This window comes from Solea solea, chromosome 14 (assembly GCF_958295425.1).
Source record: "Solea solea chromosome 14, fSolSol10.1, whole genome shotgun sequence".
In the NCBI taxonomy this organism is placed as follows: domain Eukaryota; kingdom Metazoa; phylum Chordata; class Actinopteri; order Pleuronectiformes; family Soleidae; genus Solea; species Solea solea.
The window spans coordinates 26,855,504-26,879,456 of NC_081147.1; the positions used below are offsets into that span (position 1 = coordinate 26,855,504).

The window sequence follows — 23,953 nt, forward strand, 5'->3', positions numbered from 1 at the left end:
CAGAGTCTCAGATTATACCTGCACACGTGTGTCCTTTGACACCAGGATTATGGATCTTCACCTCTTGTTACCCGTCTGTCACTAACACTTAAGCTCTCTCTCTCTCTCTCTCTCTCTCTCTTCTTTCCCACACTATTTTCTTTCATCCACTTCTCATCTCTGTCTACTACAGCCTGCCCCATGCAAGAGGATTTTCAAATCTGACTTGAATTTAAAAACATGGGACACCACAGACACCAGGAACTAGACCAGATGATCCAGTACAGACACAGGACACAACACTTGGCAATTAAGCCGAGGATTCCAGGGATTTGGAAACTCACAGTAAAATAGTGCTGAGAAAAAGCAAAAAACTCTGGAATGAACTTGGCATGTGCATCATTGGTTGATATTGTATCTGTTAACCTCTCACACTACAAGACAATCTGTTCAAATCTGCCTAAAATCAGAAGATCAGATCTCCCACGATTGTTGGAAGGGCCAGATCACAAGTGAAATCTGGCCAATGATCCTCCTCCTCTGGTGTGGAGCAGACTTAAGCCAGGGTTCCTCACTGACCTACAGGTTTTAGATGTTTCTGCTCCAACATTGTCATTATTGACATCATCTAAAACAGGACGCGGATTGAGGAACCTCGTACCAAACTCAAACTAACATTTTTCATGTGTTGGTAAATGAAGGTGGACAGTCGTCTCACCACTGACAACAGTCTCGTTTGTGGCTTGGTGATAGTACAACTCAAAGTGAAGTGTTTCCTAAGCAGCAGATGATGTCAAAACACTTCAATAGAACTGCAGATCAGCTGTTCATCACTAATTCTGTCAGATTTAGTGATATAGTGATGAAAACCGTGGTAAGACGTAACAATGTTTATCATAAGAGGTGATTATTTCAAGAATTAAATGAAATCATTGTTTTATTCAAAGATTTATTATTTTGTGACATCAGAACACTCAAAATAACATATTATAGCTCAGTCTTCATAAATAACATTATTTTACTCAGATACATTTCCATAAGTTAAAAGAACCAGTAAAAATGATAATATTGATAATTTAGACTTGTACAACACTTTCAAGGTACCTGAAGTTAGCGTTTTACAGTGGTTTCCTCTACACAATTACAATCTGATAATAAATTAAATAAATATGTTAAAAAAATACATTTTTAAAGATTTCAATATTATAATATATTTCAGTATCATCATAAAAAAAACCCATTAAAATCCAAGAAAGTCTGATTTCATCATTTCATTTATGTGTGAGTGAGTGTGTGTGTGTGTGTGTGTGTGTGTGTGTGGTCCTGCCATGTCCTACAGTGAGAGTGTGTTAAATTATCATGTGATAAATTCTCATGTCTTTCTATGTGGCCAGCATGAGACGGTGTTTGAGTTCACCATCACTTCTGGGTAATACTTTATCAATATTAATTATAACTATAATAAAAATTAACTATATTGGGTTAGAAACAAAAACACCTACTAAAAAATCTACTAATGACAAAGTTAATTTAAATATTTAATGTTCTTTATATGCAAAAAGGTGCTTCCATGAATGATGAATGAAAAGAAATGGAAGCGTTAGATGAGTAAACTCGATGCACTAGAACATTTGTGAAAGTCCAGTGTGGAGATGATGAGACTGCAGGTCCACATTCTACTTCTACTGTAACTCATTGACAAGTGTTCATTCTCTTCCCCAGTTCTTTCAGTTGCGTATGGAGGTCGAGTGGTGACATGGAGGACCTATGCAAACACAAGACAACTTCCTGTGGAGAGACAGGAAACAGAACGTCAGTGTCAGGCCCAGCTGCTGTTTTTAGTTTTGTTCACTTAAGTTGATGTTGAGTTGTCGTTGAGTTTGTTTAACACTACGTTAACGTTATGGCAGATTTCAGGGGAAGTGAGGATGGTTTCTCAGTATTGCTGCTGCAGCCCGAGGCCCTCACACCCTTCCCACTAATTAGTGTGTGAGTCTTTGATAAGGGTGAACATTGGAAGTGGAACAAACAAACCCAATGTGTGTGTGTGTGGGGGGGGGGGGGGGCTATTGTATGTCCATGTGTGACACTCACTCATGGACAGTGATCAATGTAACACTGGACAAAAAAAAAGCCTCTAAAATCTATTGTTATGGTCTGGATTGAACCATTCGCCACCTCAGTGTTAACTGCTGTGGCCCTTGTCTAAAGCACATTTCAAGGTTTTATAGTAATACGTCTAAAACTGCTGTTATTAGCCACTAGGGGTCTCACAAGCAAAACAACAACATAATGCTTAAAACTACTGCAATCACACGACAGCATGTATATGTGGCAGAGTTCAGTACCAGCTTTAAAAAGTAAAAAAACAGAAGAGATGTAAAAGTGGACTTACGGCATTAGGGTTGCAGATCTCAGTGCAACTCTGTCAAATCCAACAAGAAACAACATCACACCAGTGTTATCAACGTCAAAAAGTATCACAGTGAAAACCAAAGGCTATGTGACAAGTTGATTTATAAACAGTGCTTTATTTCTGCCACTAGGGGTCTCACAAGTGAAACAATAACAAGCAGCATGAGATCAGATAGAGTTGTTACTACTTCCTCTCCCTGTTGTTTCACAAGTTGTTTGAAAAGGATTTAGATATTTTAACACATGTTCCATATTCTGTCTAATTAGTTAACCAACAAGGTTATTGGGGTTCCATTTCCCTGAGCGTACATGTCGTGTCATTTATATTTTATACAAAAAGAAGACATTTGTCGACCGTTACTAAATAAATGAACAGAAGACGTTAAAGTGCAGGGAAACATGTGAAGCAGGTAATATCTGTGTTACATGAACTCAAACTACATGGAATAAAAACTCCTTTTATCTGGAGCTAATGATTAAGTGACTAGTGGTAATGAACCCAATGGTTTAGGAAAATGTACAGAACTAACAAGTTATATTTTATATTGCACACCAAAAACCAACCATCAGTACTTACCAAGCATTTGTCTGACTTCATGTCATCTAGTTGTATCATCAGATTTTTGATGGAAGGCATTGAGTGAATACTGCGATGAAGCGATTTCAGGCCATCAATGTAGTATTGAAGAAAGTCACATTTCTGTTCAGATGATGAAAAACAATGTGTTAGTTGTAAGGAACGCTCTATTCTCTCTCAGATCTCACATGCTTTCATTTCAGTGTATGTTGAATTCATCAAGTATGTGTTAACAATCAGAGAAACAGCTGCCTGAACTCTCTCTCTCTCTCTCTCCATATATCTATGTATATTAGAGCTGAAACAATTTATCGATTATTAATCGATTACTAAATTAATCGACAACTAATTTGCTAATCAATGAATTGGTTCAAAGCTTTTTTTCATGATTAAAACAAGATTTCCGATTGTTTTAGCTTCTTAAATTTGAGTATTTTCTTCATTTCTTTGCTCTGGAGAACAAAGAAATCATGAAAAGTGAATCATTTTGGTTTGTGGACAAAACAAGACATTTGAGAACATCATCATTTCCAGGTTTGACAAACACCGATCAACAATTAAGGTTTTCTGATATTTTATGGACCAAACCATTAATCGAGAAAATAATGGACAGATTAATCGATTATGAAAATAATTGCAGCTCCAATGTATACTTTTATATGTGTGTACATATATATATACACACACACACACACACATATACATAAATATATATATACACATATACATACATACTTTCATATGTCTATTGTTTCCATCTGCTTTTATGCTTTGTGTTTAGCTGGTTGTTTTATTTATACACTTATTGTATATTGTTGAGTTTATTTTTAGCTCATCATGACTGCACTTACATCTCTTGGCTCACTGATGTTGGCGGGCTGGCAGATTTTCTCCTGAGGGGAAAACAGGAGGAGAGGTGACATGAAATATCTGCTCAGTGTGACACAATGTATCTGGCAGTCAACTGAGATGTGTTCACATGTGATAAGAACAAAGCAAAAAGGAAGTGGTAAAGATGTCGTTGAATCTGTGCACATCTGTGCAAAATAGAGAAACAAAGTCATGGTAAAGAATTCGGTTGACACAATGAAGTCGACTCTTCATATTTAAACCAATGTTAAATAACTGAGCTTGTCTGATCAAGTCGAAAACACTGGACATTATTTTCTTCCTGTACAACTTTAAGTGGATTCAATTGCGATTAAATTTAAAAGACACAAAAACTTTAAGCAAATATTTTTCTCAGCTGAAACATTGGAAACATTGGTACAAGTCGATTATTTAGAAGTCACACCAATGACATGTCTGCTTTAAACTAATTTACTTCCTTATCCACTACACTGAGGATTATCTTTCAATGAAACTACAACACTACTGCGCAGGTCAGATATCAGTCCCATGAATCCAACATCACACGTCTGACAAACAGAGTTCGGTCAGTCGTTGTGGACGACAGAACAGAGAGGAAACATGTGAAAGTGGACTTACAGTGAGGGAAGAGTTGCTGCTGCATTTCTGTAAAACCAAACAAGAGACATCAACGTCAGCACTGACACAGTCTGTCTGTGCAGCATCACCACATGTATTATCAGACTGCAACATAAGGCTTCCTGTCCTAACGGTCCTGATCAAGTACAGCCCGAGTGACAACAGCTGCTTTACAGCCTAAACAAAGCATCGTCTCTAACTTCATAAGCAGTTGTTACATTACACTTAACCTTAGCTTGATTCATTTAAAGTCTTTGCCCTAAACTTTGAGGATCTGCCTCATTGGGAGCAGGTTTTGGTCTCTGAGAGAAGTTACTACCATATTATACCATATGATCCCCCAGAATATAATAGATGCTGCATTTGTTGGCCTGCAACACAGTCTCTGACCTTACCTCAGACAACTGTTTCACATTTATGTCGAACTCGTTCCAGCTGATGGGGCGTGGTGATGAATGATGAAAATACATGAAAAGAAGCAGCAGCTGAAGAGGTAGCATCCATTTGGAGGAGGACCCAGTCATGGCCAGTAGATGCATTTGGTTTGCTACAGAAGACTGCACTAGTTTTCTGAACGTGGAATAAAGTCTTGTTGTTTGGTGCAGGAGCTTGAACCTTCTTCAGTTGTTTGTAATTCGACAGGTGACACGGTCGCAGCTTTAATACACCAAGACGTGACATTTTTGGGAAACTTTTGGGAAATCCCTACGTTCTATGTCCACCATTTCATTATTTGTCACCATGTTCCTACACGGGGATCCTGACATGGGGGCAGAAGTGATGCAGCATGTGTGTTCTGCTGCTAGCCACATATCAGTGGCATCTCACAGCTTATGACTGTTATGGCATTTCCTCACCTCTGCAAAGGCCTGGCTTTCACTGCACAAAGGAAAGTTAGATATTTCCTCGAAAGCTCGGGGTTATGCTGACTTCTATTTTTCATCCAGTCACCATACTCCTCCTAATCAAGTGTCCACATAAGCTGAGGTTGCTGGGTGAATGACATGACACAATGACCTGTGTCAGGTGGAATTGGCTTCCTGAAACCCTCATGTGGAGGAGTAAGTGTAGACAATGAATGGATGAATGGATGAATGGATGAAGGGATGAAGGCTCCTGGCAGTCTGGCTGTGAGTGGGTCAGTGGAGGTTCTCTGTAGCTGCTCTGAAACGGCCTCTTATTTTGGAAGCTTTTCAGCTCACAGGATCCAAACATTTGTGCATTGTATTCTGTGATTGTGTGTAAGTGGTATGTATTGTTTGTGAGGGTGCAATTTTGGATTATTCAATCTCAGTATAAAAAATCAACTATAAAAAAAGAGTTATATTTTACACCAGCTATAGTTTAACTCTCTCCTGATGGTGTTAATTATAACACTACACACTAGTGTTGTAAAAATTCAACACTGATGTGAGTTGATCTGTTTTACATTTTAATTCTTTACAGCAACTGCAACTCTGTGACAGTGTTGAATATTGAACACTTTCCAAAGTGTTTGAACTCAAAGAGTGGACCAATATAGACACTTTGAAAGTGTTCATTCAACTCTATTACAGTTGAATTAGCACTGTTGATTTTCCTGTGTGTCAAAGTAAAAAAGAATTCACAAATGAAAGCTTGATCATCATCATCATCATCATTATTGTTATTATTATTATTATCATTATTATTATTATTAATAATGATAACAATAATAATAATAATAATAAAAACAATAATGTTAGTGATCTTTCTGAATCTTTGGGAGCGCCTTGACTCTGGGATGATGATGATGATGATGATGATGATGATGAGCTCACCAAAAGCTGCCAGCGATGTCCTTGTGGTCCATGATGACATCGAATTTTTGGATGTTGTTGTTGTGTTCACCAACATGAATGGCTGTCCTGGCTCCACACATGCAAGGAAGGACTCAACACTGGCTTCCATCAAAGAGTAGAAAGTAGAAGAAAATCTGAAACATTTAAAAGAAGTAAACAAATTACCTTCAAATTGAATAAACCAAAGAAAATGTAATCTTTTATAAAGAAGGAAAGGCCACGCATACAAGAGCCCTGGGAGTTTTGCTGTACAGATACAAGGCGTTCCACACGCTCATTAGATGATCCAAGGTTTGAAGTATGTCTCTCCAAACATCAGAAGTCTTGTTCAACCTAGAAGAAAACAGAACGTTTGTGTTACTGTATAAACATCGATAAACTGTTCAAATACAACATATAATCCACATATATATATATATATACCATTACAAAGCTTCATTTTTAAATTAAATTAAATAAATAAATAAATAAATAAAAATAAAAGACATGCTCCCTGTCCATCTTAAGTATCACATGTGTAAAATAATAATAATAATAATGATAAAATAAGCTATTTTTAGCTGCACCTCGGAACACAGGGATTATTATTATGTAGCTAGCTTAACACCCGTCACGCACCTTTTGCATTATTGAGCTAAAGGAAAGTTAATTCATCAACTTATAAACTTATAAACTTATAAACTTATACACTTATAAAAACAGACGAAAACACGAGGTTTATCGTGACATATGAAGAGAGCTACATTCCTGCTAGCTAGTTTCACATGGTCATGGTCAGCTTAAACTAGCCGCTAGCAGCTAGCGGCTAGTTTATTATTATTATTATTATTATTATTATTGTTATAATATGAGAGTTCATTCACGACACATATGTTAAGGCATATTCTGTACTTTGTAAAGAACATGTGACTTACACAAAGATGTTCCTCACAGTTGACGTGAAAGGAGAGAGAGAGAGAGACAGAGAGCGAGAGACAGAGAGCGACGTCACAGACACGTGAGAACAACTGTGTTCTCACGTGCAATCATGCTCGTCTTTTAATAACACCAACACTTATGAGAAGTCACTCTCTTGGGGTTAAATTAGACTGAATAGACTTTTAAAACAATACATTCACCAACACTGGGAAATGAACAATGAATTACACACACACACACACACACACACAGGTCTGCTGGGTCTACGTGATATAAATGTTTCATCCACTCATTTCCAGTCCAGTCAGTGACACGGGTGGACTAGATAAGAAAGCTCTGTATAATCACCATTTCCTCAGTACTCACTGACTTCAGTCTGATCTCAGTGACACGTCACAGGTCCATGTTTAGCCTTGACACACACACACACACACACACACACGTTTGTGTAGCATTGGTAAGACACTCATAGACATAATGAATTCCCTCGCCCCTTAACCTAACCTTAACCATCACAGTTAAGTCAATGCCTAACCCCAATGAATGTCCTCACAAAGACAGCAATACAAGAACACACACACACTCCAATAAAATCAAACAAAATAATACCCTGAGATTATATGCCAGATTTATTCAACTATGACAACAAGTCTCACACAACATTACTGAAGACCACAAACTGGACCAATGCATTTTGCCAATATTTTAACAATTAAAACTGAATTCATGATTTAACACAAAATAATATAGTTTGTAGGTTAATCTATTTTATTCAAAGTACAATACATTGTGTATTTGTTCCTTAACAATATTTATTCACATAATCCAAAGCAACATAATTTGCTACAATTATCTTTGTATTGGTATTATCTTTGAGTATTATTGTTTGATTTAACCTCTATGGTTAAATCGTAATTTGGAGGATACGTTCAGCAAAGAACTTCAACTTCCACTCCACCACTTTCATAGGAGGAACAGAACTTACCAAGCGGGCCTCGGAACTTACCGAGCGGAACTTCATGTCAAAGTCATGTCATTTGTTTTTTCTTTTTATCATGACAAGCCGAGTATTCATACTTACTTATAACAAAGAAAACAATCATCATATGTGTCTCTTGCACAGGTCCATGATGATGATGATGGTGATGGCAGCTGTGACAGAGGCACCCGGGGTTAGGAGGTGACTCCAGGCGCTGGACTGAGCTCAAGGATACGGATCGGTTCTTCTTGGCATTGCAGATGTGGAGCAGACATGTGCCGACAGTGCAGGACATCGTGCTCTTTGTTGTAGATTATTCTAATTATCTGGTGACACTTTTCTTTAAATTATTAAAAGAGGGCCTTTTGTGGAAGATCTTAAAGTTAAATGTTTTTTGGACGCCTGAACTTTACAATACTGTGCTGAAAATTGCACTTGTTTTTATCTGTGCTTTTGTGACAAAACTGTCAAGTTATGTTACATTTTGATTTAGACTTTCTTCACCACCCATGTCGTGTGTAAATTTGATTAGAAAATGTAAATGCATGCAACATTTGAAAACACAGAGATGGATACTCCTTAATCATGTACTAATGGTTTATTAATAAACAAGAAGCTTTCAGTTACACATTATATCCTCTCAAAAGTAAATTACAATATCAAAATATGACCCATATAAATAGAAAAATGAAGTATTCTTTTAATGGTTTGTAATTGTTGTCAGGAAAAGGTTTTCTGAGTAAAGTTTGCTTGAAATTTCTTGATGGCTAATAAAGTCATTTCGAATAGACTTTACTTAAAATGTGTTGTCACTTTAACCAGGAATCTTTATTCTGCTAACAAAGAAATCAATGACTCTTATTACATCTACACAAAAATGTTTTTGAAGTAAATACTTATCAGTGAAAGTGTGATTTCTAACTCATAATCAGAGTTGCTGTGATTAAAAAAATAATAATCTGAAAATACTTTACGTTTTCCACTGTAACCTTTGTGAATTCAGATTTGTGCAATTTGCTATTGGGAAAAATACAGAACTAAACCTCAGAAGGTCAAGCTGACCATATTATAGCCTAAAGCAGCAGATGTTTCTAATTTACCCTTAAAACAGTACAAACAAAGTATTTCCCTTACACTGGTAATAGGTAAGATGATCCAGTAATGAGATATCACAGTCAGTGGGTAATTCAGAAGCTGATATAACAGATAAAAACTTGAAGAACAGTGGTTTTCCACGTAAAAACCACCCAGCCACATCTGAGGCTTGCTGCACCGTAATTGAAGACAGTTGGTTCTCTTATTTTTAGCAAATGCTGAGTTGAGAGTGTGGATAGAAAGGGGATGTCCTCACAAATATATGTGTAAAAGATGTGGATTTTATTAGTTTGTGTGTTCTGTCTGTACCACACTGGCTGCTTTCATTATGTTTGTGAAGACCAGAAAGACCGTGTTAGTGTCAGAGGTTGTTCATGTGGTCATTCCTCCTTCAGACAAACAGCAGGTGGTGCTGTGAGTACCTGGTGTAGACACCAGCAACAGTTGGGAGTTCAAAGCTCCATTTTCAGGAGTTAGCTGTAAAAGTGCAGTGATGACAAATATCTCTGTTTAAAGTGGTTAAAAAATCACTGGTGTGTGTGTGTGTGTGTGTGTGCACAGGGGTTTGGGTTGGACTTTTTTGTTAAAATGACATAAATGATGAAACAAAATAAATCAGTCATTCAAATCTCAAAGTTATAAAAATGTCATTTATTTCATTACATGACCTCATCCATCTTCTCTGTCCATCTCTACTCTTTCTTGTTGTTCCTTCTCTCCTCTCTCCTCTCTCCTCCCTCCTCTCTACTCCAGAAACTCACTCCTCAGACTCCCCTCACTGTCAGGGAAGTTGATCAGCTCCTCGACCTGATCACCATCCTCGTTGTCATCTTCCTCCTCGGCCTCCCGTGATGTCTGTGCCTCCCCCTCAACACTGCCCTTCCCCCCCAGCTCCAGGTAGCCCTTGGCGGTTGGGCTGATCACTCCGCCACTCTTCAGTCCCCCTCCTCCTCCTCCTCCTCCAACACCTTCAGCTTTGCTTTTCACCGGCTGGACCATCAGGATGCCCTCCTCTATAATGGGGGTCCCTCTGGGGCTGAGGCCCTGGCCTGCTGCGCGGCTGGTTGGCCCCGCATGTAGAGTATGAGCAGAGGGATCCAGAGTGACAGTGGACTTACTTGTGCAAAGACCCATAATCAGTCTGGTCTTTAGTCTGAAATCAGTAGCTTTTCACAAGAGTCTTTGGTGTCTGCAGTCTGCTGTGGACTCTAGCAACATAAAACAAGGCTGTCCAGAAGAAATCATGGAAAATAGAATACTTGCTTGATTGTAGGTCCAAGTTTTCGTTCACTTCACTTTTTCAGATTTGATGAAGAAGAAGATTCAGCAACTGTAACGATGTACTCCTTTGTTGTCCTGATGAAGATCCCTCATCACACAGTTGTGAGGCTCCCATCCACACGTCTGCTCTGTGCTTGCCTTCAGTCCATGTGAAGGTTCAGATGGAACAGGAGTCGTCTTCCTCTTCCTCTTCCTCTGCTCGCAGCTATAAATGCACTTAACTGTCCTCTGCCTTCACGGACCACTTGGAAAATGTGGGTGGGCAAAGTGAAGGAGCTCCACTGTCAGACTCTTTGACAACATTATGCCAACTCCTCCTGAAGGACTCTCCATCCAAACACAGCCGTTTCAGTCCGGTCAGCATCAGCAGATTTCGCTAAATCAAAGTCTGGAATGAAATCTATCTGGGACGATGACATGTTTATTTTTCCATACTTGTACGAGATGCTTCTCCACACACTGCACGGTTTTAGCAGCCTCCATTGTCCTTGTGTCACAGATGGTCTTGTGAGGACCCTTGACATGAAGCCACAGAGCTCTTCACTGTGTCACACAGGAACAGTCTGTTTGTGGCAGCTGAGCAGTTTTACACACACACGCAAACTTTCATCTACATTTGCTGAAAATAAGTGACAATGACCTGATAAACAGACACGTCCTATTTCACTATGTGAGTTTATATCACTATTTCACTTGTAAAAGTAAAGTCATTACATAGTTTAGCCTTCACAAAACACAATATAGTCAAAGTTATTCATCAACATTAAAAGGATTTCTGTCTATTTTCTTTGTTGTTAACAGATGAACTTTGCATCATAAATGTGTGGTTTTCTGTTTGATATCATACTATATCAAAACAAACGATTGTCAGGATATCATTTAAGTTAAGTTTAGTTAATTTTGTGTCCCGTCCTGACCAGCCTAGAAGTTCACTGGCTCCCAGGTCATTTTGAGTTTGAGGCCCCTGACATTTTTACACCTGATCAAACCCACTGGGGTCATTTAGAGCAGGGGTATCAAAGTGAAATGAGCCTGGGGCGATTCAGTATGAACTTCAAATGAAATCACAATATTCAGTCATAACTATTTATATATTATATAATATTATATCATTATTGATGCATAATTATCATAGATGTTAAGTGGCTGGAGGGTCGTGAGTTTGAAACCTCTCATTTAGAGATGATCAGTGGGGACCACAGCACATGAACTGGCATGGATTCGAGCCAGCAACCTCCCATGACGTATTAAAAAAAACAGTTTTTTTCTATTTCTCAGCTTGGGTAATTTCAAGGTGTAAAGGAATTTATGAAGCGTCTTATGAAGCAACAGATGCTGAGATAAGGAGGGAGAAGTATCTGATTTGTCTTATCTCCCTGCCATGACAAGTACAACACAACAAGAGCATGTGGTTTTCTACCACGCTGACTATTTATGAAAGGGAAAATTCATCGTCAGCTTGAGTCGAGTGAAACGTCGGGGAATACGGAATTGATATTTCAAATCAATATCTTTTGTGGTGTGAGGTAGAATACCGTGTGTCCCATGAGGCTTATCTTACTACTGGTCAGACTGTGAGTGTAGGTTGCTGTGGTTGCTCCACGACAATCTACGCAGACATCAACAGTTACTTCAGTAATTCACCTCCAAGTTCCAGTAAAGGAGCCTTGAGATGAATCATTTACCACCCTAGGGAAGTGACAGAGAGCTGGTATATGACTCTGTCGGGATGCTCTGTCCTTAGTCCCTCAGTGCGGGTAAAAAAAAGCCTTTTAAAAGTAAAACAAAACCTCTTGTTTTTAGTATTTTAGCCCTGGGTCGAACTTTTGTATGTCATTTAAGACGTTAACAAGAAGCACAAACACTGGACAGTGACTATGTCACACTCAGATGACCTGAGGGCCAAAGAGCAGCGAGTCTGGTCTCAACAAGCACAACAAGGAGAGTGGGCGGAGCCCTGGCACATAACATGTGTTATCATGTTATGGAATGACGTTCACGTTGCAATAAAACCATATCTGTTAAGTAAATCTTAAATGAAGTCAATACGATATACTGTATATATAGATATATATGTAGATATATACATATTTACATGGCCGGGCTCTGGCCTGCCTCCTCTGGGACGTCTTTGCTCGGCCTGGGCGTGGAGTGGTTTGGCCTCTGTCCGTGACTCTGACTTTGCTCGGTCACTGGTGATAACGGTGTTTCTTTGAGAGTAAAATACTCAGTATAATCACAGGAAACCAGGTTCCACCTTCACTCAGTTTGATTATTTTATTTCTTTATTATACACTGACACTTTAGGGCGACATCATTTATGTATAAGTTAAGTTATGTGATGTATAATTGGCTACAACTGCAGAATTATGGAACAGAGATGTTGCGTTGCATTCTTCGGAGCTGATTATAAAGCAGTGAGCTAACAGGGCTCTGTCCAAAGATAAAAACACTTACACAGTTACTAATGAACACACTGTCCTTCAAGTACAACAGAAACCAGTGTAGGATTTGAACCTTCGAATAATTGTTTTGATGATTCAGGTCTGCACTGACTGCATGTATGACACACATTTGTATACAATGCTATAACATAGGCTACTGTACCCCTACAAATATTTGACACTTGTAACAAACAATAACGTTTACCAACTGTGGGAGGAGCCACCGAGAGCAGAGCCTACACGGTGTTACTTTTAAGGATTGGTGTAAAGGCCCTGGTATACTCGTGCATCAGAGTCCTGTAGTATCTGACTTCACCATCAGGTGGCAGTACAAGTACATTCCTACTAAAGAAGAAGAGGACACGTCTGATCGAGCGGCTCACAGCTGAAAGGTCGAGGTTGGGATGATTCTTGGCGACTTCTTCTTCTGTTTCTTCGTGTGCAGCCATCGTGCTCCTCGCGCACGATTCCAAAGTCTGCGCTGCGCGTTGATGATGCACACGATGTGCACAGAGATATACCAGGGCCTGAAGGAACGTAGAGTACAGCGTGTGGATGGCAGCTGACCTTTTTGTCTTATTTGGATCTAAACAGTCAAACATATCCATGTGCCCAGCAGCAAGGCAGCAATAAGAGATGTTCTCCTCTCACCAGTCGCTCCATTTTGGCAAGCACACTGAGTCCAGATATGTGAGCCTCTCTCCTGAGGATTTCCCTGTGTGTCCTTGTCATGCTCCCTCCTTCCTCCTGCTCCCTCCTCCTCTCTCACCTCCCTCCATCTCTCCCTGAGCTCCTGTCTTCCTGCAGGTGGCGACAGCGACAAGGAGCGATCATCCACGATGGGTGAGAATGAGGTGGAGTCGGGGCAGTCGAGCCAGTCTGCAGCCGAGGAACGCGGGTATCCGTCCTCGGGTGAAGAGCCAGGAGATGAGAACTTCCAGTAAGAATCTCCTTTAAAGAGAAAGACTGAACCTGGAGAGAAGAGAGGGAACAATGTTCCTGTTCCATCACACAGTCATGGACACAAAACAGTCAAGGACTTGCATTTTACTCCCAAAGATCTCGACCATGGCAACACAAGGTTACTTCAGGCTGACTCTTCCTCAGCTCAAGTGACAGATGTTAGCAGCTGTGATGACACAATCTGAGCTAATGTGTATGTGTGTGTGTGTGTGTGGCGCTCTGATGTCGAGAAGAGGCCGAGTTTGATCGTTGATATAAAATGTGTTTGAAGTGATCACAGAAGAATCCACAGGCAACACCTGTGATCTCTTAATATCAGCTGCAGAGTTACAGAGCTACAGAGCTACAGAGTTACAGAGCTATAGAGCTGCAGAGTTACAGAGCTACAGAGCTGCAGAGTTACAGAGCTACAGAGCTACAGAGTTACAGAGCTATAGAGCTGCAGAGTTACAGAGCTATAGAGCTGCAGAGTTACAGAGCTACAGCGTTACAGAGCTCGAGCTCGAGCTGCAGAGCTGCAGAGCTGCAGAGTTACAGAGCTACAGAGTTACAGAGCTATAGAGCTGCAGAGTTACAGAGCTACAGAGCTGCAGAGTTACAGAGCTATAGAGCTGCAGAGTTACAGAGCTACAGAGCTGCAGAGTTACAGAGCTATAGAGCTGCAGAGTTACAGAGCTATAGAGCTGCAGAGTTACAGAGCTACAGAGCTACAGAGCTATAGAGCTGCAGAGTTACAGAGCTACAGCGTTACAGAGCTCGAGCTCAAGCTGCAGAGTTACAGAGCTACAGAGCTGCAGAGTTACAGAGCTATAGAGCTGCAGAGTTACAGAGCTATAGAGCTGCAGAGTTACAGAGCTATAGAGCTGCAGAGTTACAGAGCTACAGAGCTGCAGAGTTACAGAGCTATAGAGCTGCAGAGTTTGTTTGTCGAGTTGTTTTCTTAGCATTCTCTGGAATAGAATGAGGAACAGACATCCATCCAACATTCATCATCCATCTATCATCCATCATATAATAAAACAGGAGACAGTGGATGTTTGGCTGCTCGTCAAAGTACAGCAGGTCATTCCAGACTGTTTTGTACACACTGTGTATGTCATGATTAGGAATTATGAATATAGCCATAGACACGGCCACTCTCTGTCTCACACACACACCATTGCTGTCTGTGGTGATGCCACTGACTCCCTCTTGAAGCAGCTGAGTCCAAGTGTCCCCCTGTCTTTTTTCACTGCCAGCTTCTCCTTTGTCGCCCCACATGGGTCCGTCCTCTGGGTCCCAGACCAGGCCCCACCTCCTCGTGGCCACCTCCTGCTTCTCGTCGTCATCATCATCATCATCATCATCATCATCTGCTCTGATCAAGCGAGAGAGGGGCTGGGGGAAGCCGTCCTGCAGGGTGAGATCACTAAAGAGCCAGAATTGTGAACCTGCAGAAGACACATGATTATAAAGTGAAGTCATGTCTGATCTTCTGAATGAAGCCAGTGACTGATGATGATCATAAGTCATCATCTTCATCACAGAGTATCACTGGAATGTACCACTGATGAAGATGATGGCATGATCTGACTGTCTCTCCAGCACAGCAGTGAGACGAGGCAGGTCGGGAGGTAGACCCCTCCACAGCCTCCTGACCAGAACCCCGCCACCCGACACCAGACCTGCTCCACTGACCCGCCACATGGTCTGACCTGCAGGGGAGAGACCAGAGCGGACAGAGTGAAGCAGAAGCACAGGAACGATCACACATCATCATGTCAGCACTGAGACCTTTGAAGAAGAAAGTCTCTCCTCGGATCCTCGTCACAGCATCAAAACTGGTGTTACAGCGATCGATGAGGGAGCTGAGGGGAGACAAGACCAAGATTACATGAAGCTGCTGATTGTACTTTTATGATTTATGAGGCGTCACACTCACTAACACTCACTCACACTCACTCACACTCACTAACACTCACTAACACTCACTAACACTCACTAACACTCACTCACACTCACTAACACTCACTCACACTCACTCACACTCACTCACACTCACTCACACTCACTAACACTCACTCACACTCACTCACACTCACTAACACTCACTCACACTCACTAACACTCACTCACACTCACTCACACTCACTCACACTCACTAACACTCACTCACACTCACTCACACTCACTAACACTCACTAACACTCACTCACACTCACTCACTCACACTCACTAACACTCACTAACACTCACTCACACTCACTCACACTCACTAACACTCACTAACACTCACTCACACTCACTCACACTCACTAACACTCACTAACACTCACTCACACTCACTCACTCACACTCACTAACACTCACTAACACTCACTCACACTCACTCACACTCACTAACACTCACTCACACTCACTCACACTCACTAACACTCACTAACACTCACTAACACTCACTAACACTCACTCACACTCACTAACACTCACTAACACTCACTAACACTCACTCACACTCACTAACACTCACTAACACTCACTAACACTCACTCACACTCACTAACACTCACTAACACTCACTAACACTCACTCACACTCACTCACACTCACTCACACTCACTAACACTCACTAACACTCACTCACACTCACTCACAATCACTCACACTCACTCACACTCACTAACACTCACTCACACTCACTAACACTCACTAACACTCACTAACACTCACTAACACTCACTCACACTCACTCACACTCACTCACACTCACTAACACTCACTAACACTCACTAACTCCAGCTGCTCGTTAATACAGTCAGAGAGGTCAGATCCTCACAGTCCTCATAGAGTTAACACCCACAAACAGGAAGAGTTTTTAACAATCAAAAACCACACAAACAATGGAATTTGTTTGTCATTCATTATTTGACACTATAAACACACACTGACCTCTTAGAGCTTTTATTTTGGTACTTCCGGTTACCTGCATTTTGAATTTGCATATTAGTTAAATATTTAGTTTCACCCGAAACATTTAGATTTCACATTTAGATTTAGATTTAACATTTAGGTGTAACATTTAATATTTGGATTTAGCTATTTAAAATATCTCTACGTTGATAAATATAGTTGTATATAAAGTGACCCTCAGAAATTCCCACCAGTTTTTTAAACATTGTTTGAAGCTAAATGTGACAAAATGTTGCTGTTATTTTCAGCGTGAGCCGCTTTACAAACGGCAGCCCATTTACCTCTGACCTTAGTTTTCTTCCACTGCTTTTCAGCCTTCTTGTTACTTGATTTGTTGGCCTTTGTCTCCCCCTGTCTGTCACTTCCTGCTGAATTATTCACCTGCTGTAATCTACCATCACAACTCTCCACCAGCTGCTATAAAAGCCGGTCTTTAGCTCCAGTCTTTGCCAGATTGTTTGCTTCACCTTTGCTTTTGTCACATTCTTTCTTTTTCCTCGTCCTCCATCTATTTGTCACATCCAGCTGGTTTTCTTCATCCCCTCTGAATCTGAACAACCTTTTTGCTTTTATTGTTATTTAAAGCGTCGTTGTGTCCAGTTACAGCTTCACTGTCATCACTGATGTGATCTCTAAAGTGGACATTTACACTGTAACTTACAATCTTCCAATATGTGTCTTGTAAATCATACCCATATTTGTGATGAGGTTGGTGAGTGCCTCTGTTGTGAGTCTCTGGTGTGACGCGAGGAGCGTTGTTCGGTTGTAGCTGGTTCCTTTGACCTGACAGAAAAACACAATGATCATAAAGCAGCAAGATTCTCTGGACCATAGAAGGTTCTGCGGGGGCAAGACTCATGTAAGCACTTTACTAGCACAATGTTGTGCTGTGTGTCGTGACAAAAGATGAGTAAGTTAGTACAAGAAATACAGAGCTGTGTAGAGTCGTGACATTTGAATATAACGGACATCTGTCAGGTTTAAGCTTATTGATGCAGCACAAACATCCACAGCATGTTCATTTATATGTGCACGTGCTGAGGAATGAAAACATTCAGTCACTTGCTGAGCATGTTTGGGTTCTAATTCCTGCCAATATCCAGGAACTTTGCATAGCCAAGTGTGGATCAATCAATAACCTGATCATACCTGTGGTCATAGCAGATACTGCAGGGCCAAATAAAGGACTCACTAACATGTGAACACACCAGTGAACCTAAACTGTCATGGTGGACATTCTGTCATTCCAAACTGTCTTACCATAGAGCTGGGTGATGTGCTCCACATCATGGGGTCCCAGGCGGTAGTGGAGGGGGTCTCCAGCAGGACCCTGGTAGTACGGCCTCATCACTGAGTGGCGGGATGAGGAGTGGGCCAGACCCAGAGCATGGCCAAACTCATGGACCAGTACTGTGAACAGGTCAGTGCCCTCAGAGGCTATGAGAACCAGAGAGAACATCATCTGGATGAAAAGGTGCCAGAGGTGTAGTAGAATATCCAGGTGTATGGGGAAGATAAGAGTATACAGTAGTCCCTAAGAAACCAAAACCTGATCCTAATGTGGCAGAGCCTCATTTCTAAGGAACTAGAGTTAGGTATTAAACTATTCCACCTGGCTGTCTGAAGGCCCACTCCTCCTCTGCATCCAAGTGAACTCCACCCGCACGAGTTGGGTCTGTTGGGAAAAAGGCGTGGCCGACTGCACCACCTGCCCCATCAAAGGGATAGCCGTCACCGTGGTAACCATGAAGGAAGTCCACCAACAGGTCAGCTGTCCCTGGATTGCTTACCTAGATGAATGAATGTAATTGTTAGATCAAATTTGATATGGATGGAAACTGTTCTTTATGACACGAACATACGAACCTCATGGAAGTCCAGAGGTGTTGGTTCTGACCACACTCTTAAAGCATAGAAGACCAGTGAGCGGACTGTCTCTCTGGACAGACGAGAGGAGGACGGGTACGAGTGTAACCTGAAAATGTCAGAATATTTACACGTCACAAACTCTCCACCTTATAACAGTTCCACACCTGCAACTGTTCCACAATTTCTTCTAAATAATCAGACATGATTTTCCCACCTCCAGTTAATGTTCCTGTGTGTCCACATGGAGGTGCTGCTCCTCCTCCTCCTCCTCCTCCTCCTGTGTCTCCTCTCTTGCTTGTCCAGAGATTTGGATGTTTCCTCGTGGTCAGGTAGGGAGCAGCGTGGACTTTTCATCAACACCATCGTCTCCTCATCTGAACAAACCCAGCACAGCAGACTCAGTGAGTTATGAGTTGACCTGAGTAGTATTAGCAGCTTCAGCTTCACCTGTAATCCTTACCAAGAACCCCAGTGTCTGTGAGGCCTGCAAACCTCTGCATGGCCTTGACAGCATCAGTGACTGCTGTCCAGGCTTGAAGCTGCCCAGTGGACGTGTCTGAGGGCGGCAGGTAGCCGTACTTCATCAGCCAGTCCTAACAGAAGAGCAGTCATTTCAGTCCTACACTTCAATTCAAATTATAGACCATCATTGATTTCTAAAACACTTCTTTATGTGTGAGGAAAGGCTCCTGTGTCAGTATTAAGGCGTGTTTTAGTCTGTTATAAGTTGCTATAGCAGGTTACACTGTAACCACCTCCTGTCTGACCTCTGCCCTCTAAACATATAAATAGACAACACTGTCTGACTCACCTGCAAAAACACACTCAATGTTTTTCATGTTTTAATTATTACAGGGTGCAAGTATTTATTAATATATATGTATTATAATATTAATATAATCAGGACATGATGAGGATTTCAGGTTCACATTTTAGCTTTAATGTAGTCTCACTGTGTTAAAGGTCCAATAAACCGAAGTTTAAAAAGTGTTAATGAAGTGATAGTAAGTAGTCATGCATTTTTACCAGCAGGTGGGTGTTGTCATCTTCAGTGGGTGTCACATGTGCAGACGGGGGTGTCGAGGTCACAGCAGCAGTGGAGCGTGTCCACATCCATGTGTCGCTCAGGCACAACAAAAGAATCCACGTCTTCATCTTGACAACATGATTTTCTGTTTTAAACATTGACTGGATTCAAATCTTCAGGTCTTGGAGTGTGATGTCACTCTTCATCCCTGAAAATATTTCAAATAAAAATGTGACATGTATATCGCCCCCTGTGGACTTGTGAGCAATTACACCTCCCCAGTCTCAACTGTCCAGTGAACAGGGTTTTTAGCGTATTGATAGCACAGTGTTTAGGGACATTTTTGTTTTTTTTTCATGTGGCTGAAGACATATCTTGAAACAATGTTGTGTTTATGAAAAACCTTTTAAAACAAACATTACAAATGTATGTGTTTTGTTATTTTTCCTGAGAGAGAGAGAGATAAAGTGCTTTGCCAAGTTATCTGCTGTAGATCTGTGACCATCCAGGAAGCCTGGAGCTGCGTTGTAAATGCAACAGCAGCAGCACATAATCAGGTGGCTTGTTTCTTGTGTTTATTGTCCTTTATCACCTCTGTGGCTGCATTTACACGGCAGGTCTTGATGCCTGTATCAGTTATTTTTGTTTTTTTGGATGAGCTGCTCACACTGTCTTTCTACATGACTCATTTCTCACCTCCTGCATTTACACTGGTTAAAAACACCACAGGGTGGACTTGGCAACTGACCTGAAAATGGTTTGTATGTCTGACACAGAAGTGGAAGTGGTGTTAGTGTTAGCATAAACTTTAGAAATCCACTGGTTTGAGATATCGACCTCCAATGCACAAAAGCCAAAATCAGGACTGAAATAATGTTTTTGCCGCCCAAACATCCAGATGTACTTTTAGCAGTAAAATCTACTTCTGGTTTTACTACAGCACTGTGCAGCTCCGGTGCTTCTTCCTGAGTTTAGCTTCTGTGCTCCTTGAAAACTTGAGCATCACACACACTGAAGAGAGAAAGTCAGTAGCTTCTCCAGAGCTTTTGGCCACTGTGGTAAAGATGCAGCAGTGAAGACACATGTGTTTAATCCTTGGTTTGTATTTTTCAATGAACACAACAATTATGAACTTATAATTAAGTGTCATTTTAGGCATGAAATCAGTATTAGGTTATAAAACCACTTTGTTGTTAACAAGTATTTCTGTCGTATGAATACTTGTATGTTTTAAGAGAAGAGAAGAGATATTTATTGTCATCACTCATTCACAGTGATGAATGAACCGGTGCCAAAAAACATTTAAACAAAGGAAAGATAAGATTAACACTTAATGCTATAATAATATAATAATGCATATTTATGAGGTTCACACACGCCCTCATTTTCTACTGCAGCAAAAGAAAGTGACACCTCGACATCCGCTGTCACAGGGAACGTTGACGGGAAACAACTGCACTGTGTTTTCCCACTGGAGAGAAAATATACGAGGTTCAATCAGAAGATGGAAGCAAATTAGCATAAGAGACAGAGGGGAGGGTTCGGCTGGACACGACGCGGCTGCATGTCACTAACAACATGCTTTATTTAATTAAGTTAGTGGGTGTACCATTTCAGTTAAAGCATGGGGGGCGGGGGTAAAGGACACAAGAGAGGACGAGAGGAGCGACGAGGACAGTGTTAAAGTCATTAAGTGAAAGTCCTCACTCATATATCAACGACAGGAAGAGTTCTTTTGTTGTTCCAGTCTGTTCCAGAGGGTTCAGAGGTCAGGTGACACTTTCATGATGTGTGAGCGTGAACACGTCATGTAAACTGGCTGCAGATCACATGACTGTTCCACTCTGATCCCAGAGCAGCAGCCTGGTCACTGAACAACTGACGTCCGATTTCTTCTAGGTTTTCTGGCATGTTTTTGGTTTGAGGTTCAGGGTTAGAACTGGTTCTAGGTTACGGGTACGGATCAGGGTTTGGCAGTTAGTTGTGATGGTTAAAGGTCTACGAATGCAGTGCAGACGTGTGTGTCCTTGTATTTGTGATCTCTCTGGGACGTTTCTGTCATAAACACTGAGCTTGTCAGGACCAGTCGTCCTCATGGAGACAAAAACCTGGTCCTAATGAGGCAGAACCTTATTTCTGAGGGACTGTTGTTAGGTTAAAGTTAGTGTTAGCATTAACTGGTTGAGGTGGTAAAGGTTATAGTTGAGTTCTCTGTCTGAACATGTTTGTGTTTCTTTGCTCCACAGATCCATGTTTTTCTAACATTTATTTATTTGATTATTTGAAGTTATTATAATAAAAAATGACCATGAATGCTGAGCTGCATCTCTTATCAAAGAGATCAAACAGAAACACTGATACAATTCATCCAAATAAACAAGATTACCCTGAGTGACAGCACGGTCTGCGCAGCAGATTTCTGTTTTTTAAATAACTATTATTGAAATGAGGAAGGAAAAACAAACTTATTCCTCCAGACTTTCCTCTTTTTTACCATGTGACCGCAGAGCTTTACAGTCACAGCTCGACACTAATCATTCTAAACTGTCGCCATCTGCCACGGCTCTTTAACATCTCACACACACACACACACACACAGATACAGTGTTAGAAGCTCACCTTGGTTCTCTTGTGCAGCGTCAGCTCTCGCTCTCTTCCTCCTCTGATGTGAGACTACAGGAACAGATGGCTCCTTTTTCCTCTTCCCTTGCTTCTTCCCTCAAAGCCTGGCTCCTCACCCCCAGCCACCCGCCCCCCCTCCCCCACTGACACAATGCCATGATGAATGTAGGCGTCCATGTGTCCTTTCACTTAAGGACATTTGTGTCACTTTGTAACTGTGTTTATCTGTGATATGAACTGATATATTTTATATTTTATATGACTCTTTTCTAAAACATCTGCATGTTCATCATGTATCATCTCTGTCGACCGCATCATCATTACCCATAATCCTCTTAACACGAGGATTAAACAAACTCAGAGGAAGATGAAGAGACGTGTCTCACTGTAAGAATGTGGACTTCATGTTTCCCTCAGTGTCACAGTAGATGTTTCTTTGTTGAGCCTTGTTACTTCTCAGCTGCTGCAGTTTGGGATTATTACCGTCCATCTAATCTGCGCTCTGTCCCGAGGGACGAGGACTGACAGTAAAAACATTTGTGATGTGATTGTGTGCAGCAGAAGAAGCACCAGCAGCAGCAGCAGCAGCAGCAGCAGCAGCAGCAGCAGCAGTAACAGCAGCAGCAGCAGCAGCAGCAGCAGCAGTAACAGCAACAACAACAGCAGCAGCAGCAGTAACAGTAACAGCAGTAACAGCAACAGCAGCAGCAGTAACAGCAGCAGCAGCAGCAACAACAACAGCAGCCGCAACAGCAGCAGCAGAACTGAACTTAGACCTGAACTTAGACCTGAACTCAGACCTGGACATAGACAACTGCAGCAGGACCACCAACAATACGTGGCTACTGTGAAAAGGTGGCCAGTGTGTGTTGTGCTGTAAATAAATCCATGTACCAGACAAACACCATCTAACAATTTAGTAAATGAGATTAAATGTGTTTTTTTTCTTTTCACCATGACAACAGGCTACTTCCTCATGAATGCGGCTGCTGGGGAGGTCAAAGGTCAGTGGGAGCTAATGGTCAGGGGTGGGTGGCTGTGGTGGTAAAGATGTGAATTGAACTGCTTGTCTGGGACATTGTTGGGGTCGTCTTGCTGTTGTCCATAGCAACAAAAACGCTCTTTTTGGTCTTGATGGTGTCTCTGTTAACTTTGTGAAAGAGTGTGGGACACAATTAGACAAATGTCTCAGATAACTTAAGACGATTCTTCAACCTCGTATGACACACACACACACACACACAGTGCTTCTACAGATACTAGTGTCCTGAATAACGACGCGACTGATGATGATGATGTTGTGATGAAGTTGACCTGTTGCTGTGGTGGATGAGAGCAGAACTTCACAAAGAGAGCAGTGTAAAATCCTGGTTACTAACGTAGACGTCAGAGAAAACAAATGTCTGCTTTGTTGCGATGAAAACAAGGAGAGTGAACGTGTTAAAGGAGTGAAACACATCCTGACTTCATGCTCCAGAGGTCACACTTACTGTATCTTGTCCATGTGTAAGCACAGCAGTGCAGTCA

At 41.3% G+C, this 23,953-nt stretch overlaps 1 protein-coding gene across 3 annotated transcripts; it reads right to left on the reverse strand.

Moving 5' to 3' along the window:
- Positions 1 to 12,815: 12,815 nt before the first annotated feature.
- On the reverse strand, positions 12,816 to 22,547 carry mmp17b (matrix metallopeptidase 17b). 3 transcript variants are annotated; one of them, XM_058650670.1, is made up of 13 exons: positions 22,424 to 22,547; positions 19,804 to 20,012; positions 19,238 to 19,370; positions 18,992 to 19,151; positions 18,775 to 18,883; positions 18,521 to 18,698; positions 18,169 to 18,345; positions 17,601 to 17,691; positions 15,733 to 15,806; positions 15,504 to 15,653; positions 15,117 to 15,389; positions 13,648 to 13,968; positions 12,816 to 13,523 (listed from the first exon to the last, which is right to left on the reverse strand). In XM_058650670.1, exons 2-13 carry the CDS (start codon positions 19,960 to 19,962, stop codon positions 13,342 to 13,344), a joined length of 2,007 nt encoding a protein of 668 aa, XP_058506653.1. In that variant the 5' UTR covers positions 19,963 to 20,012; positions 22,424 to 22,547; the 3' UTR covers positions 12,816 to 13,341. The 3 variants fall into 3 exon arrangements, with proteins under 3 accessions (XP_058506653.1, XP_058506655.1, XP_058506654.1); XM_058650672.1 differs by having other exon boundaries at positions 19,804 to 19,932; positions 22,424 to 22,540; XM_058650671.1 differs by having other exon boundaries at positions 19,804 to 19,949; positions 22,424 to 22,540.
- Positions 22,548 to 23,953: the final 1,406 nt, after the last annotated feature.